The sequence below is a fragment of the Aricia agestis genome, chromosome 9 (genome assembly GCF_905147365.1).
Source record: "Aricia agestis chromosome 9, ilAriAges1.1, whole genome shotgun sequence".
NCBI lineage: Eukaryota > Metazoa > Arthropoda > Insecta > Lepidoptera > Lycaenidae > Aricia > Aricia agestis.
In genome coordinates this window covers 15,303,550-15,319,083 of record NC_056414.1, presented here as the reverse complement: position 1 = coordinate 15,319,083, position 15,534 = coordinate 15,303,550, and the positions used below count along the sequence as shown (strand labels likewise).

General features: G+C 35.2%; 2 protein-coding genes across 4 annotated transcripts in view; both read right to left on the bottom strand.

Annotated features, from left to right (window-relative positions):
* Window positions 1-3,704: 3,704 nt before the first annotated feature.
* LOC121730296 (short-chain dehydrogenase/reductase family 16C member 6-like) overlaps window positions 3,705-15,534 on the bottom strand; it is a 50,342-nt gene continuing 38,512 nt past the window's right edge. For all 3 annotated transcript variants that reach the window (XM_042119277.1, XM_042119278.1, XM_042119280.1), the window contains 4 exons: window positions 10,867-11,044; window positions 9,133-9,321; window positions 8,031-8,213; window positions 3,705-4,357 (listed from right to left, as the gene is read on the bottom strand). In XM_042119277.1, coding sequence (XP_041975211.1) covers window positions 4,283-4,357; window positions 8,031-8,213; window positions 9,133-9,321; window positions 10,867-11,044 — 625 coding nt within the window. In that variant the 3' untranslated portion in view covers window positions 3,705-4,282. The remainder of the gene's footprint in view (window positions 4,358-8,030; window positions 8,214-9,132; window positions 9,322-10,866; window positions 11,045-15,534) is intronic.
* LOC121730290 lies at window positions 12,213-14,708 on the bottom strand. The gene is made up of 2 exons (XM_042119268.1): window positions 14,456-14,708; window positions 12,213-14,135 (listed from the first exon to the last, which is right to left on the bottom strand). Exons 1-2 carry the CDS (start codon window positions 14,585-14,587, stop codon window positions 12,240-12,242), a joined length of 2,028 nt encoding a protein of 675 aa, XP_041975202.1. The 5' UTR covers window positions 14,588-14,708; the 3' UTR covers window positions 12,213-12,239.

Sequence of the window (15,534 nt, the reverse complement as noted above, 5' to 3'; positions counted from 1 at the left end):
GTGCTTTTCACTATACGTACTCACCGTTTGGAGTAATTTTGACTCTCATGCAAAGGTTATAAGGGTAGGTTATGGAAATTGAAAGGCAAAATAATTCTGAACGTTATTACGCAACTCCTATTCAATTCCCAGAGATTGTAGTATTTTAATGAAACCAATGCAGCATGTTCGTTTTTTGATCCAGTCCGTTTTCTATATGAAACAGTGGAAAAGTATTCTTATATTAATCAAACGTCAAACGACTGACTTTTGGAGTTTCAGCCAATCAGATTTATTGACAGACGTGGCTTGCTGGCAGATTTTTGTGGCAATTCACAGAATACAATTTTGTAGTTTAATGGGATATGGACTGTATCAAACTACAATAATTAATGAAGGTACATTTATGTTCTATTAAAATAGTCGGGGTACTTAATTCGGTTGTGGATGACCCATTCGGATTCGGTCGTCGGATCAAGGAGTTGACAAAGTTAATGTAGATGTTACCTGTCAAATAGCTTTAACACGTTTATTAAGCCAATCTTACACGAAGCTGAATAGTGACGTCATAATAATACTATTTTGAGCTTTTTCAGGCTGACAGGCGATACTTTTGTGGTTTCTTAGATATTCTGGTGTGTATAAATACAATGTGAAGTGTAGATACTGGACTATACTGCTTGTTAACATGCAGTGTTGAGCCATAATATTATGTTGCTCTAAATTTTTCACTTCGGTCACGAACAGAAGAAGAAAAAAAAACTAAATGCTACGGATGTAAGCTAAAATTGTCTATCTAGTTTAACACTTACTGTCTGAAATGAAGAGTTTGACAGATCTTGTATGGGTCTTATGTCAAAATTTTCATTTAATTACAGTTAGTAATAACTTATATTCGCCTCTGAGGGCGGCACTTATGTAACTTTCAAGTAAGAGTTCTTGCGTGCGTGCTTAAGAATAATTGTGCACACGTTTTTTTTTAAATATATACTTTTTAATTTATGTCTGATATATTTCAGCGCGCTGATTTATCAAACATTGCCAAAAATAAAAGCATTTAAAAATTATTACATATTCAAGAAACTGATATCTAAATAATAAAAGAATATGTTCCGAGGACTTTACAGGACCTAGTTTACTTTTGACACAAACTTCTGCGTACAAAATAAAAAAGAACATGGTAATATTATATTGTAGAGTAATTATTATAATTATTATAGGATTAAATACCGTACTTGTAACATTATACTGTCCAAAACTGGGAGTATTTTTGCTTTCTGTGATCAATATTAAATTCTCTATAATAAAGTAGAATATAATTTTACTATCTTTGTGTTTCATATTTACATAACTAGGTACACTTGAAATGATATTCCTATTCATCATTTTAGACACTTTTTGTAATATTTTAACGTTAATTTAAGGTTACAAACTTTTCCCTCCTTGATTAAAATTGTGATAATGGCCCCAAATTAAAAATGTTCAAAATAATTTTTCGTCTTTAGCTCCTCTAAATAATTCTAAACCGGATAAATGTAATAGTTAATAAATTATTGCATATGCAATGCTGGTAGAGTAAAATATAGAGTCAATTATTTCTCTATCTTTCAACATCTACTACTTTAGAAGCATCTTTAAAATTATGACTATTTTGACTACTTGTTACAAAATATATTATCTCTTTATTAATAATTATTAAGCACAGGAATTTTGGTATTGAGTTTTGCAGTTTTGCTAGCAGTAAGCCAGTAAAGCCTGTTACACACTACATATTTGTGTTGTAATTAAAAAATGTACCTTATTTGCTTTTCTAAGCATTGATGGCTTAAAATCCTTGTTTTTCTATTTTTAATATATTTTCAAAATTAAAAAAGCTATTTAGTCGGTAAGTAAAAAAAATAAATATATACTATATATACTATTATAATAAAGTTTATTATAGGCAGTAAAGTTCGGATTTCTTGAAATTGTTACTTGTGTTAGTAAAATTGATGTATAAAAGTAGCCAAAACTATAAAAATATATTTTATCTTAGCGTGAAATTGATATTGTATGTATTAGTGTATAGTAAATATTTTTTTACGTGAATTACATGATATCTATGCATTTTTTTGCAGTTGTAGTCATAACATAATATTGTGTAAAGGGGAATTATGAACCCAAAGATATTAATGTAGTTACGTTATAATATTATTATAATACTTAGCTCAGTGTTATTGTATTTAGTGAGCTTAGCTGAAATAAATGATCTCTGTTTTTTAACCTCAAAAAAAAATAGAAACTATAAAATAAGAATTGTAGCAAATTATAACTATAATATAATTATTATAATAAGAAATAAGAATATTACGTTCTCGTATATCAATAAAATAGTTTCTAAGAACATGACTGTGTTTCACTGTTATAGGTTTTTTTTTATGAAAGAAGGGGGCAAACGAGCAAACGGGTCACCTGATGGAAAGCAACTTCCGTCGCCCATGGACACTCGCAGCATCAGAAGAGCTGCAGGTGCGTTGCCGGCCTTTTAAGAGGGAATAGGGTTATAGGGAAGGGTAGGGATGGGAAGGAAAGGGAATAGGGGAGGATAGGGAAGGGAATTGGGCCTCCGGTAAACTCACTCACTCGGCGAAACACAGCGCAAGCACTGTTTCACGCCGGTTTTCTGTGAGAACGTGGTGGATAGGTGCAATGAAAACATCATTATTTATAATATAAAAATTTTATTTCAACCTTTAAATCACATTTTATTTTCACATAATAATTCAAATTATTTATAATAAACTATTCAATGGCCAAAAACAGTTGTCAAAGACAAAAATAATAAAAATAAGTAGAATTCATGATGCAACACTGTGAAATTGATTAAATATTAAATTTCACAGTGCAAACAAACCTAACAATAATATAATAATTATTACAAAAGTTATTTAAAGTAATATACGGTTGTTTTGCTCAATCATCATTTCAAAATATATTTTACAATTTTAATGTTTTACATTTTTGCGCCGATAAAAATATTACAAATATGTTAAAAATACTTATATATATTTAAAAAACAAATGGCACAAAATACATATCTTATTACAGCCAGTATAAATAATATATACAGGTATAAGACATAAAACTATCACATTAATTATATTAAAATTTACAACTTAACGAAAATCAAAACACTTTTTTCAATTTAGTGTAGTGTGATATCGGCTTAAGTATAAAAATCACATAATTATACCGTAATTACCAGGTTTCTCAATTTTATTTTACAAAATTAATATCGACTATTATGTTTAGTCAATTCTTAAAATACTTTATACTTAAAAATTTCGTTCACAAATTAGAGAAATATCGATTTCGCGTCATGTATATGGACTGAATAGGCCAAAATGCTCTGCCTTGAGAACGGACTTTACTAAAAAAATAATGTGTTCGCGATTTAAAATATTTACTTACCTACATAATTTTTGTGAAATATTTTTCTTAAGTCACAACTCACAAGCTATACTTGTACTTGGGTATATACTGTACAAAATATCAAAGAGGATATAAACTACCTACCAAACTATGTTTAGATCTTACTAACTACTAAGGCACCGACCACACGTTGCCCGTTGGTCTCGGACTTGTTCCTCTCATTATCGGTCCGATATCGGATGTCGGATCGGTAATATGAAAACGCTCTTAAACGCTTTTAAATGTATAATATTTACTTGCCTTCAATAGGAAGGCAAGTAAATATACATTAAATTTAAATCTTTTCGTATACTTTTCCACGAGCTAGTAGATACTTTAAAAACTCGATTGTAATTGCTTGCTAAAAATGATATTAGTCGTATTCGTTTCAGTTCGCAGTACCTAATAGAAAAATATCATCAATTTCTGTCAGATTTTAGTACATGACACTGCCACAAATTTTAACTTTGCACATGCGCATTAAAAACGAAACGACTACGACTATTATATTCACTGGAAAAGTGCTCATTGACTCACACTAGTGACTAGCCGATCACGGCAAAGGCCTCAGTATTATCCAAGTTACGAGCCTAACCTCGTGTTACTAGCTTCGTGTGCATCCCTGTGTTCCACTCGACGAGATAAAAGTATTTTCTTTTTTTTTTAATTTTCTGTCGCATTCGTTTTGCTACATTTTGAATGAGACAGAATTAGCATTAGTATTGTTTCGGGTCAAAAAGACCTCTGTATTGATATTACTTAGCCCGTATATAGGTATATAATTTATGTAAAAGGTTCGTTCGACTTAAATAACTATTTACAAGGCTATAAGGTTGTGGATAGCTGTAATAATTTAATGCGCTTCGAGGCCGGAGTCCAGAAAGTCCTTGATGTGCGTCGCCACTTCGCGGGGGTATATCCGGCAGTGCTGAAATTGGAAATAAGTACAAAAAATTATGAAATAGAATATAAGACAGCTGGGTGAATTTCAACAAATTACCTTTTTTTATCATATCGGTGATCTTTTTTATTTATACATATTTTATATACTTTTCAGGTTTTATGTATTCTTTAGGATACAAAATGTTCCCAAATTTAATATCATTAACGTATCATTTAAGATTATGGAGAAAATTCAGTTTGAATTCTGGTTTCCACCGATATGATAAACCGGCACCGATTTTTATTTCTGCGCACCGATATGATAAGCTTAACCACCGAAATGACATACTAATCCAGCGATGTGATAATATTACCTTTATAATATTATATTTATGTATTAACTAGCTGTCCCGGCAAACGTTGTTTTGCCCATATTATTTTATTGAAGTGACTAAAATATAAGTATGGCGCCATGATCGTCCGACCTGGTTCTCTTAAGGCATTTTCAAATATATAAGAAAATAATTAAATGCGCCAATACGACACTTGAATGAAAGAAGATGACGAAAATTGAAGATGAAAGTGCACAGTGTGGAAATAGCTATATTAAAGTATATCTAAAATCCCCTCTTAATATTTTAATTTCGCCATGACTTCAAAACCAAACGTCCAATTTTAATCATTCAAAGACCAAATATTATCTAAATAAACTGTACTTAGTGATGAAATAATATATTTTAATAAGGATTAGTAGCATGAGTAAAATAAACTCGTTTAAATGTAGTCCAAAAAAATTCAAGATTTTTTAAATAAAAATATGGTTGTTGTGCCTCACTCGACATAGATAGGTATAGTGTGTCGCGGACTTTTTTGTAGATATTTATAAGATCTACAACTAATTGGAACATTTTATGGTTCTATCTTTTATAGTTTAGGCAGCGTACGCAAAATGAGTAACTTTTCTGGTAGATTTTTTACACCTTGTGTCCGAAAAACCCAAATATCTTACGGAAACCTATTTTCAAAATAAAATTTAGCCTATGTTACTCGTGGATAACGTAGCTTTCCAATAGTGAAAGAATTTTTAAAATCGGTCCAGTAGTTTTTGAGCCTATTCATTACAATTATACAAACAAAGTTTTCCTCTTTATAATATTATTATAGTAAAGATTTTGATCAAGAACAGGGTACCTAAAATAAAATTAAAATATTTTTAAAATGTTTTACAATATTTGAGTAGATTTCAACAACTTGCATTTTTATATAATTTTAGTGAAAATTTTGTTTCCACCAAAATTGGAGATTAGGTGTTTACGGGAGACTGCACAACCACCACCTAGACAAGTTAGCTTATGACAGAATGAGGTGAATGGCGTATTTTTTATGCTTCAAGAATAAATGGTATTTTGTAAAAATAATGTTTTACACACCCTCTTACCCACCAAAATTTACCCAAAATTACACCAAAATTGGAATTTGCGAGAAAAATAATCATTAAAAAAAACTACGCGCACTAAAGTTAAAACTTAACTATAAACAAACCAAAACTCTACCGATATTCAAAATAACAACATGATATTATTGCCACACGTAGGATAATTTAAGTACACCAAAATTGCATAAAATCGGGGTTTTGTGATAAAACGGTTTTCTTTCATTTCTGGCTGGAAACTGGTACGACCCAGCCCACAGCCACCTCCTAAACGGGTTAGAGTGTGGCTGAATGAAGTAAATGGCGTATTCTTTATGCTTAAGGGATCAATGGTAGTTTTTAGAAACAACGTTTCGTAACTCCTACCAAAATTTTAAAATTCTCCGCGACAGACCTAAACTGTGTCATAAAAACTCAACTACAGAAGTTAGAACAATAAAATTGATATATTATGAAGAGTCAACTATATAAAACGACTACATAAAAATAAAAATCTAATCCAGTATCAAGTTTTCTGTTAATCGGTCTAGATATTGAGTAAAATAGTTCGGCGACAAGCCACCAAAATTGGAAATCGCCTATAAATTATTTTTATTTTCTTGGAAAATAATAATTATTAAAAAAAAAAAAAGATAGGCCTAAATTATAAGCGTTATGTTTTACTTTTAAAATCAAAAATGAAAACGATATCTTGAAAAAATAAGATAGCTTTCAGCCTTGCCGTGCAAAAAAGCGGTTTGGGAAATCCAGTCATTTGATGTAGGGATAAAGAATAAATAAAATAATAAAAATTATCATCGTTGCCTTTATTAAATGCCTTTATGTGAAAAGAAAAATAAATTAAAAACTTTAAATGGCCCATACATCCTTACATCCATTCATTTTTACTATCATGCGCATTTGTTATTTCTTTGTATACTTAACGAAATGCCACTAGATCAACCGATATGATAAAACAATTCACCGATATGGTAAAATTATCAACCGATATGATAAAGCAATCCACCGATGTGACAAAACTGTGCGATGGTCATGATTCTAAACACCGATATTAGATTTAAGACACCGATTCGATTTTTCTTATAATTTTGGTGTAAATTATCATATCGGTGGTTAAAATGACCACCGATTACACCGATATGAGAGCAGCGACGTGAGAAAAAACGCACTTTTTAGGAAATTATAAAAAATGCATTATATCTAAGATAAATTTGATTACAGATAATGAAGCTTAATCACTTAATACATTCATTGGAACCAAACAACAATTTTAAAACTATTAATTACATTAAAAAAATTCAATCACCGATATTATAAAATAATTGACCGAGAGCATTTTAATGGCATACTTATGTTGTTCACGAGAATATGCAGCGTTTTGACACAAATCCGTCTTGACTGCGTGGAAGCACACACTAAGGAGTAAATTAAAATTGGGGTGGTCCCCCCACCTCGACTGTTCGACTCGTCGATGAAAAGTAATGCTTAAATTTCTTTTATCCAGCGATATGAGGAAAATTCTCAGGACAAGTACATTTGTGCCTCTAAATAACTATAATCGTTAATTATGTAATAAAATATGGTATATAATAATAGATTAACTAATATTCTACGAAATAATATAAGTTATACCCTTAAATTATTCATATTTTCTAGTATGTAAGCGTTTTTGTTTGTAAAAAAAGTAGAGGGACAGCACCGATTTGATAAAATTAGATCTTCAAGTTATTTATTTCTACCTTTGTAATAGTCCTAGGCATATTATATTTTTGCCACAATCCTATAGCTACCCATAGAATAGTAAAACAAATAATTTACAACAGTATTCCCTTTTTTTAATAGTAATTTCAACGAAGACAAAAAAAAAGCCGTTTGGGAAATTCACCCAGCTACGAAATTATATAGTATACATTATAGTAGCTACGAACCATCACGATCTCATGAGTTTGAAATAAAACCGCGCAAAATTGACCTGCCGATTTGGTTAGTCTGGATTTATTTTACGCTACATTTACGTTGTAAAATAATATAAGAAATCAAGAATGTTTTGAAATATCGCTTCGCTTATGGCGCCTGCGACGCCTATGTCAAATTTCATATTATATTACGTTAGATTTCAAACTTCGCTGTCAAATATGCGACTTCACTAAGTGCTCTGTTATCTGTTAGCTATCCTATCTGGAAATTTCCGCGCGACCGAAATTCTGCGACTTACAACTCACAAAATTGCGGTCGTTAGGCTTCACCCTAACACAGATCTTTAAGGTTACATAGGCTGATAACTTACGTTGTTGGTGTAGAACAGGAATCGCGGTATGGAAGCGTCAGTGTACTCGCGGCGGACGGCGTCGATGATGGACTCGGCGGCGTCGCGCGGACTCACAATCTTCATGAACGACGGGAACTTGATCTTGGGGTTCTTGCATAGCCCCGTGTCCACGATGTACGGGTACACGGTGGTGAATTTTATCTGTAAAACATAGCAACCAATGAGATTGTGGCCATATCACACACACTAGTGTCACAATCCTGCGACGCGCTATGGAAGTTTCGGAGAACAGCAAGATAATATCATTATATAATTTATATACAGCGTCTGAAATGACGTCAGTGAGCTTCGGCCTGACTGAGCATGCTATCACGGTCGGAAGATCTTCCTTTTCGGCCGCCACTCACATTGCTAAATTGCAGGCAAAGTTAACCGGACCAAATATTTCCAATAAAGGTTATGGTGGCACTTCACATGGCTATTGGTACTTGCGATTGGCTATTTGTTGCATTTGGCAATATTATGGATGTACACAGAAACAAGCAAAAAAAGTCAAATACGACCTTCCACATATGGACGTCAAATACCAAACTTTTACTTGATTTTGTTTACTTGCCTATTTGACTCTTTGATGTGCGTCAAAAACCGACATTGCGTGTATTTGGTATTGGTCATATTTGTCAAATAGGCAAATAAGGCCAATACTTTGTCAAACATACCGTCTACACATGGTGATTTTACATCAAATACGCAAATACAAATAGCCATGTGAAGTGCCACCATTAGATACACAAGCAACCATTACTTACACCTTAATACCTTGAACATCATAGCGTTTTATGATTAAGTTGTCAGATATTGATCATAAATAAAGAAGATACGTTATAATAATATTAATCCGTCGATTGTGGATTATTGGAAATCTATTGTTATTCTATTGTGTCTCGCTCACCGGTGAGCTTATTATATGAGGCTTGATGGGTTAATCAGATCATTTTATTCTAAAACACATCCCAGTCTTCACAATATGTATTTTATCGGTACGATATCTTATCGCATGGTGTAAAAATCCTGCCAACGACCGACTTCACTTCGATTCGAAATTAAATTATTTCCTCACCCCGCTATAATCCGTGACCTTGTCCTCTCTCAGCTCCTCGTGCAGCGCCTCCATTATGCCCTTCACCGCGGACTTGGTGCCGCAGTAGGGCACCAGGTTGCGCAGCCCCACGAGCCCCGCCATCGACGACAGCGCCACTATGTGACCGTGGTTGCGCTTCATCATCGATGGCAGGAACATTTGGAGGAGCTGGAATGGAATTATATTATGTGAAAGGACAGGCAGAACGATCATAATAATATGAAACATAACCAGCTATAAACCTAACTCCTTAGTACCTTATTAATGTCGGTTTAGTATAGTTAAGAGCGCCCTTGGCCTAGTAGGTAGACCTTTGGTTCGTACTCGCAAAAGGGTGCAGGTTTGATCCCGGGTGGAGGCGTGTACCAAAGAGACATTTTCTGATTTCAAGTAAACAATACGGACGCTCCGTACGATGAAGGAAACATTCCGTACGAGTTACGTCATAAGGAAACCCGCACATGGCTGGTCTCATATACGCATTGACCTGCTCATTACTCTGGTCTATGCCGATCATGTTTTGAGAATGCCGTATGTGCTTGCGCAACCATACGGACATTTTAATTCGTGTCCGTCTGGGCACTACAGTACTTATTTGAAGATTGGTTACTTCGCTCAGAAGATACTGTATAACTCATCCACAACAAATGTAACGGCCAGTTTATTATAAGTTTACTTAAGACTTTTTTTGTGTTGTTTACTATAGTATAATTTAAAAACTTACGACAGTGTAATCAAGTTGAGATCCTTGTAAAAGATTTCAACGGGATCGCTCAAGGTGATAGAGAGAGGCCACATATTCGCGTTGCATACCGGTCGAGAGTAATCATGCATTGTCCTATATAATAATTGCTATGATTGTGACTAGGGTTGCCAGGCGTCCGGATAAAGCCGGACACAGTCAGGCTTTTTGATTGCGTGTCCGGCCAAAATTAAGAGGAGTCCGGCTTTTGTAGAGCTTTGAATCAATAAATTTATAAGAAAATCTACTAATTTCAGAAGGTTTTACACCTAATAAAATGTAAAATTGTATGTTAACTTGTTTTAATAAAACAGAAAATTACGAATGTATTCCTACACTAAGAGTTCAGATTCTAAGTATTCGATAGCAGGACTTTTTTGTACGAATGTCCGGCTTTTCGGTTTAGCGACCTGGCAACCCTAATTGTGACAGCACATTTATAAGGAGAGTTTTTCATTTGCCTCATATATGTGTTTTCTTAATTTAAATTAAAAGGACGACATTAACGCTGCTACGACCCAACGTAACACAGAAAAGTGGCTTCAGTCTCACACCTTTTCATACAATATATTATTTACATACAAGTAAAAAACCAAATACTTACCCTTAAAACACAAGTTTTCTTTTATGAAATAAGGGGGCAAACGAGCAAACGGGTCACCTGATGGAAAGCAACTTCCGTCGCCCATGGACACTCGCAGCATAAAGAGCTGCAGGTGCGTTGCCGGCCTTTTAAGAGGGAATAGGGTAATAGGGGAGGATAGAGATGGAAAGGGAATAGAGGAGGATAGGGAAAGGGAATAGGGTAGGGGATTGGGCCTCCGGTAAACTCATTCACTCGGCGAAAAACAGCGCAAGCGCTGTTTCACGCCGGTTTTCTGTGAGAACGTGGTATTTCTCCGGTCGAGCCGGCCCATTCGTACCGAAGTATGGCTCTCCCACGTAAAATATACCCAAAGATAAATTCATACCCAAAGATGCGACATCACGTTGATCTCAAAAGTGGCGCGTATCTCTCTCTCATCTTGTTCCAGGAAGGGCTTGCAGGGCATGATGCCGGCGTTGTTCACCAGGATGTCCACCTCACCCACCTCCTTCCGGATCCTGTCACCCAGCTCCGATATCGCCGACCGGTCCGTCACGTCGCATCTGTAATTACCAATGTCGTGACGTGTAAAAAGCTGCCTCAAATTACGGACAGTAAGAGTTTAGAGAGAACACGTAAACGCTGTTGTGATTCAGGTACTTCCCTATTCTTCACGTAATTACTAGCAATATCGTGATGTGTAAATAACCGCTAACCTCAGAGTAGGGACTATAGCATAGAAAGCACGACGCTATCGTTATTAATGTCCAGTTTCTAGGGTTTCTTGACTGAAGTTCATCTATATTTACTAGCGATATTGATTCGTTAACGTTAAAACATCAAGTAATAAATGAGTGTCTAAACACACTAGGCCGAAGTTACGCGGCGTAAATTCCGCATGATTACGCCCGTAATGTATAGCTTTGTCCACACTGTGCCTTTTTCTGTTCGTCAAGGGCATGCGTTATAGCGCAGTCAACAGCGAACGTGAGACATGCCCGCGACGCATGCCCTCTGACCGTATCCAAAACTTTCGCTTTGTTATTAAAATGACAGTTGGCGTTGCGTTCGTTGACGCATTCAATTATTGAATGCGCCAAAACGAATGTTGAATGAAAGAAGATGACGAAAATTTAAGACGGAAGCGCATAGTGTGGACATAGCTTATTTTAAATGACCGACGACACACTATTCCGTCGCGTTCCGTCTGTATTTTGCACAAAGGTATTTTGTATGCGTTGACGTAATTATACGGAATTTACGCCGCGTAACTTTGGCCTAGTGTGTTTAGACACCCCTGTTGAATAAACAAACTCCTGTTAAAATCCTTAGGAACCGGTCAATAATATAGTTATTTTGCTATTTTTAACTCTTCATACGGAACTCTACGCATGCGAGTCGTCGGCGTATTATTTGCATTAAATACATAAGGACAATGCTCACATATTATGGAAAATTAACCCAGGCCCGGCGCGAATGAAATATATCTGAAATAACTGGTTATAATGAGTAATTAATTACTGCATAGGGGGCATCACCGAAATATATTTTTTTAGGTGTCAAATTGCTATTCGAAGATCTGCAGGGGTCATATTACCCTTTTTAGTAAAAGGATATTGAATCGTTAAAATAGATGTTTAATAATGAATAACATATGGTCATCCTTAAATATTTTTCTACTTTGTGAAATTCCTCTTACATTAAAAGAAAAGAAAACACAGAAAGTTAGTTACATGGATCATTTTATTATTTTAAACATTATTCATTTTCTAAATCTAGAATTACATAATCCAATGTGTGTCCAGGATGAATAAAGTCATTTTGAAATCTGGCCCAGCTCAAGTAATATATAATACTCATCACATGAGCACAGCTGCCCAATGTCCTCTTTCCGTGAATACATGTACAATAGTGTTCTAAAATAGCGTATCTACTATTTTCATTTTTATACAATATATATGTGTAGTAAATTCTACTTCTAACGTGCCTAGATTGAATTCGGCATCTTATCAATGCTCCTTCTTCACCATTCAATGTCATAAGTACTGGATCTCTGTAAGCTTCAATTTCATAAACACCTGTTCGTTTTATGTGCTCACTGCAATAGGAACGTGCTATTTTGCAATGATATGTTCCCACGGCAAACAATATTAGTTCTTCTTGTGTCAGTCTGGGGAAATCTTCGAATGTCTGGTCATTAACTTCCAAGCGCACAAAGGTTGCTCGTTGGCGATTTAAGTTGCGCTCAACAACATAGTCAGCCAAAAGATTGGGCCTATTCATGTTCCTGTTTATGGTTTCTATAAACTGTTCTGTATATTGGCTATCTTCGTAGGGCTGTTGAAACGCGTTTATTAGTGCTGCAGCTATTCTGTAATCCATCATTACGGTAGGTAAAGCTGTATTAAATACCCGGTATCTAAACATTTTGAAGTCACGCTTGAACCTTCCATTTATTGTTTCAACAACCCATCTACACAAGGTCACCAATCTAGATTTATTGGCTTCTTCACATGTTAATTGTGTTTCACCGCGCCTTTTCGTTGGGGGCATATGGACTGTATAGCCGCACGACTCAAGCAGAGGAATAACATCCCGGAAACCTCTATCAACAATGAACGTATCACCTTGTTCAAGATAATAATTAATTGGTGCCTCCTCAGGTGGGCCATCAGGATTTTCCAAAATGTGCCGCATGATTACAGCATCTGAGGCAGTGGCTGCGTATGGACCTGCGACATCTAAAATATGTCCATCACCGCAGACCAACATAAAAGGCTTGATTAGATTTGTGTATTTATGAAGACTGTAGCATTCTCTTTGGAAGAAGAAGTTAGAGCTTTTTTGTATGAAAATGTAACCTCCGTCACATATTATTAATGCTTTTGTCCAAAGGTCATCCCCAAAGATGTAGTTGGGAAGAATTCGGTTTCTTTCGACTATTTCTGATCTGCTAATGTGATCTAGCCCTAAATGTAATGGAACAAAATCATTGTTAAGGCACTGTCTCGCCAATTTAATTTTTCTGTCTATACTTTGTCTTGATTTATTAAAAAGCGTTGCCAGTCGTATACTGGGTTCACCCGTTCTTATTTTAGCTAAATATATACCTAGATCCTCTCGAGCAGAAAAAGATCTGCGGGACAAAGTCGGTAATTGATCAAATAAGCTATTGAACTCTTCATGGTTCAAGCCAGTCCAAAAATGTAAATCTTCTGCTGTTATTTCATCCAAATTGTTAAAATTCAATTTGCATCTGTTTTCTAGTGCTAATGTATACATACGTACAATGTCTCCGAAACTTCCACTATTAAAATCAGTTTGAGCATGAGACACACTCTGAGACATGTCTTCCAATGCAGTATTTCGAAGATGATTTTCGCAAATCCTCGCAAGTGGGGGTATGTACAGGTGGTAATAACTGAGCAAAAATACCTTAATTGAATTAGGCATTTGCCGGAGTTGCACATTATTACAACTCTCCATCATACAGCGACGGGAAGTGTTTGCCGCTCTAGTGAAACCCGGAACTTGGATTGCTGCACGACTCGGTGACACTTGACGTATAGGTGGAGTACGTGGTCGCTGATGTAAGGATTGCTCAATTCTATGCCAACAAGGATGGCATATCGACCTCGTTCCATCAAATGCAAGCTGAAACAAACAAACATTTCGTTACTTAACTACTTTCACTAACAATAAACTCCGGTCTCCGGTTAATACGGTCACGAAATCTTAGGTTATAGAATGTGAAGACAGTGCCTCAGCTACATGCACATTTACATAAGTATTATAATACTGGTTATCTAGAAGAAAGCCGTCGAAAGGCTGCCTTAGCCCACACTAACGTAATGTAATAATGTTGCTGTATTTTGTTACTTGTTTAATGTCTGTATTTAAGTAATAGCGTATATCTATCTATCATATATACAGTTTTGCTTATATCTATCATACTATACATAAGATTGACTTACCTCCTGTAGCGGTTGCAAGTTCTGGAAAATGCGCTCAACGAAATCTCTCCGGGAATCAAAAAAATGATGCGTAAGAACGTGTCTCCGAACACCACGGTATAATGATCGATCACACGTAACACATCTAGCCATCTTTAAACAATAACCAATCGCAATGCTTGTCGTAGTCAAAAATCGTGCCAAAGTCGTAGTTAACAGAATGAAGTATAAACCAAAGCCGGTTTGACGATACAAAAAACGCACAGATCTAACGAAGTACAACGGAAGACTGCGCATCATAAGTATCCTGTATCACTCACATAATAAACGTGAGCGAGACGTAAAATGGTCTCATACGGGCGGCGGCGGCTACCTGAAGTACGAGAATACATGAACCTATAAGAGTGAGTGAAATAGCAGATGACTTGCATACGGGCGGCGGCGACTACCTGATAAAGTACGAGAATACCCGAACCTATAAGAGTGAGTGAAATAGCAGATGACTTGCTATTTCACTCACTCTTATAGGTACTTACCGCAAAGACCTCTAAAAACAGGCTTACCGTCATGTATTCTCGTACTTTATCAGGTAGCCGCCGCCGCCCGTATGAGACTATTGTACGGGACGAAGTTATTTGAATTAATATTAACTTTTCTAACTGGATAATTAGTATGCTTAAACACCCTTTTCAATGATTTAATACCATTTTACTAGAAACCACTAATGTCACCCCTACCAGTTTCGAATAGCAATTTCACACTTTTAGAAAAATATTTCGAGGATTCAAACTATGCAGTATTTAATAACTCATTAATCGTTATAATTTGTGATACATTTCATTTCCGCCGAGCTTTGGGTTTTTTTTGAGCATTGTTATTTACTTGATATGTAAACAACATACAAGTTGTTTACAGCAACATACAAGGTCAAGCAGATATTTTTAGTAATAACTAAAAATACCTGCTTGACCCGATATTTTCCCTAAATAGGTATGTTCAAAGTTTTCCATTATCTTATCGTCAACATATTTAATATTTATTATTATGTTATGACTGAGTTTATGGCTGCTATAATAAAAACAGTGAACCGATTAAAATTC

Bases quoted from the DNA above. Each gene is read 5' to 3' on its own strand.
- LOC121730290 (XM_042119268.1), bottom strand. From the start codon at position 14,587: ATGGCTAGATGTGTTACGTGTGATCGATCATTATACCGTGGTGTTCGG. The intron at 14,136-14,455 runs GTAAGTCAATCT...TGTTTGTTTCAG, and splicing joins ACTTGCAACCGCTACAGGAG to CTTGCATTTGATGGAACGAG.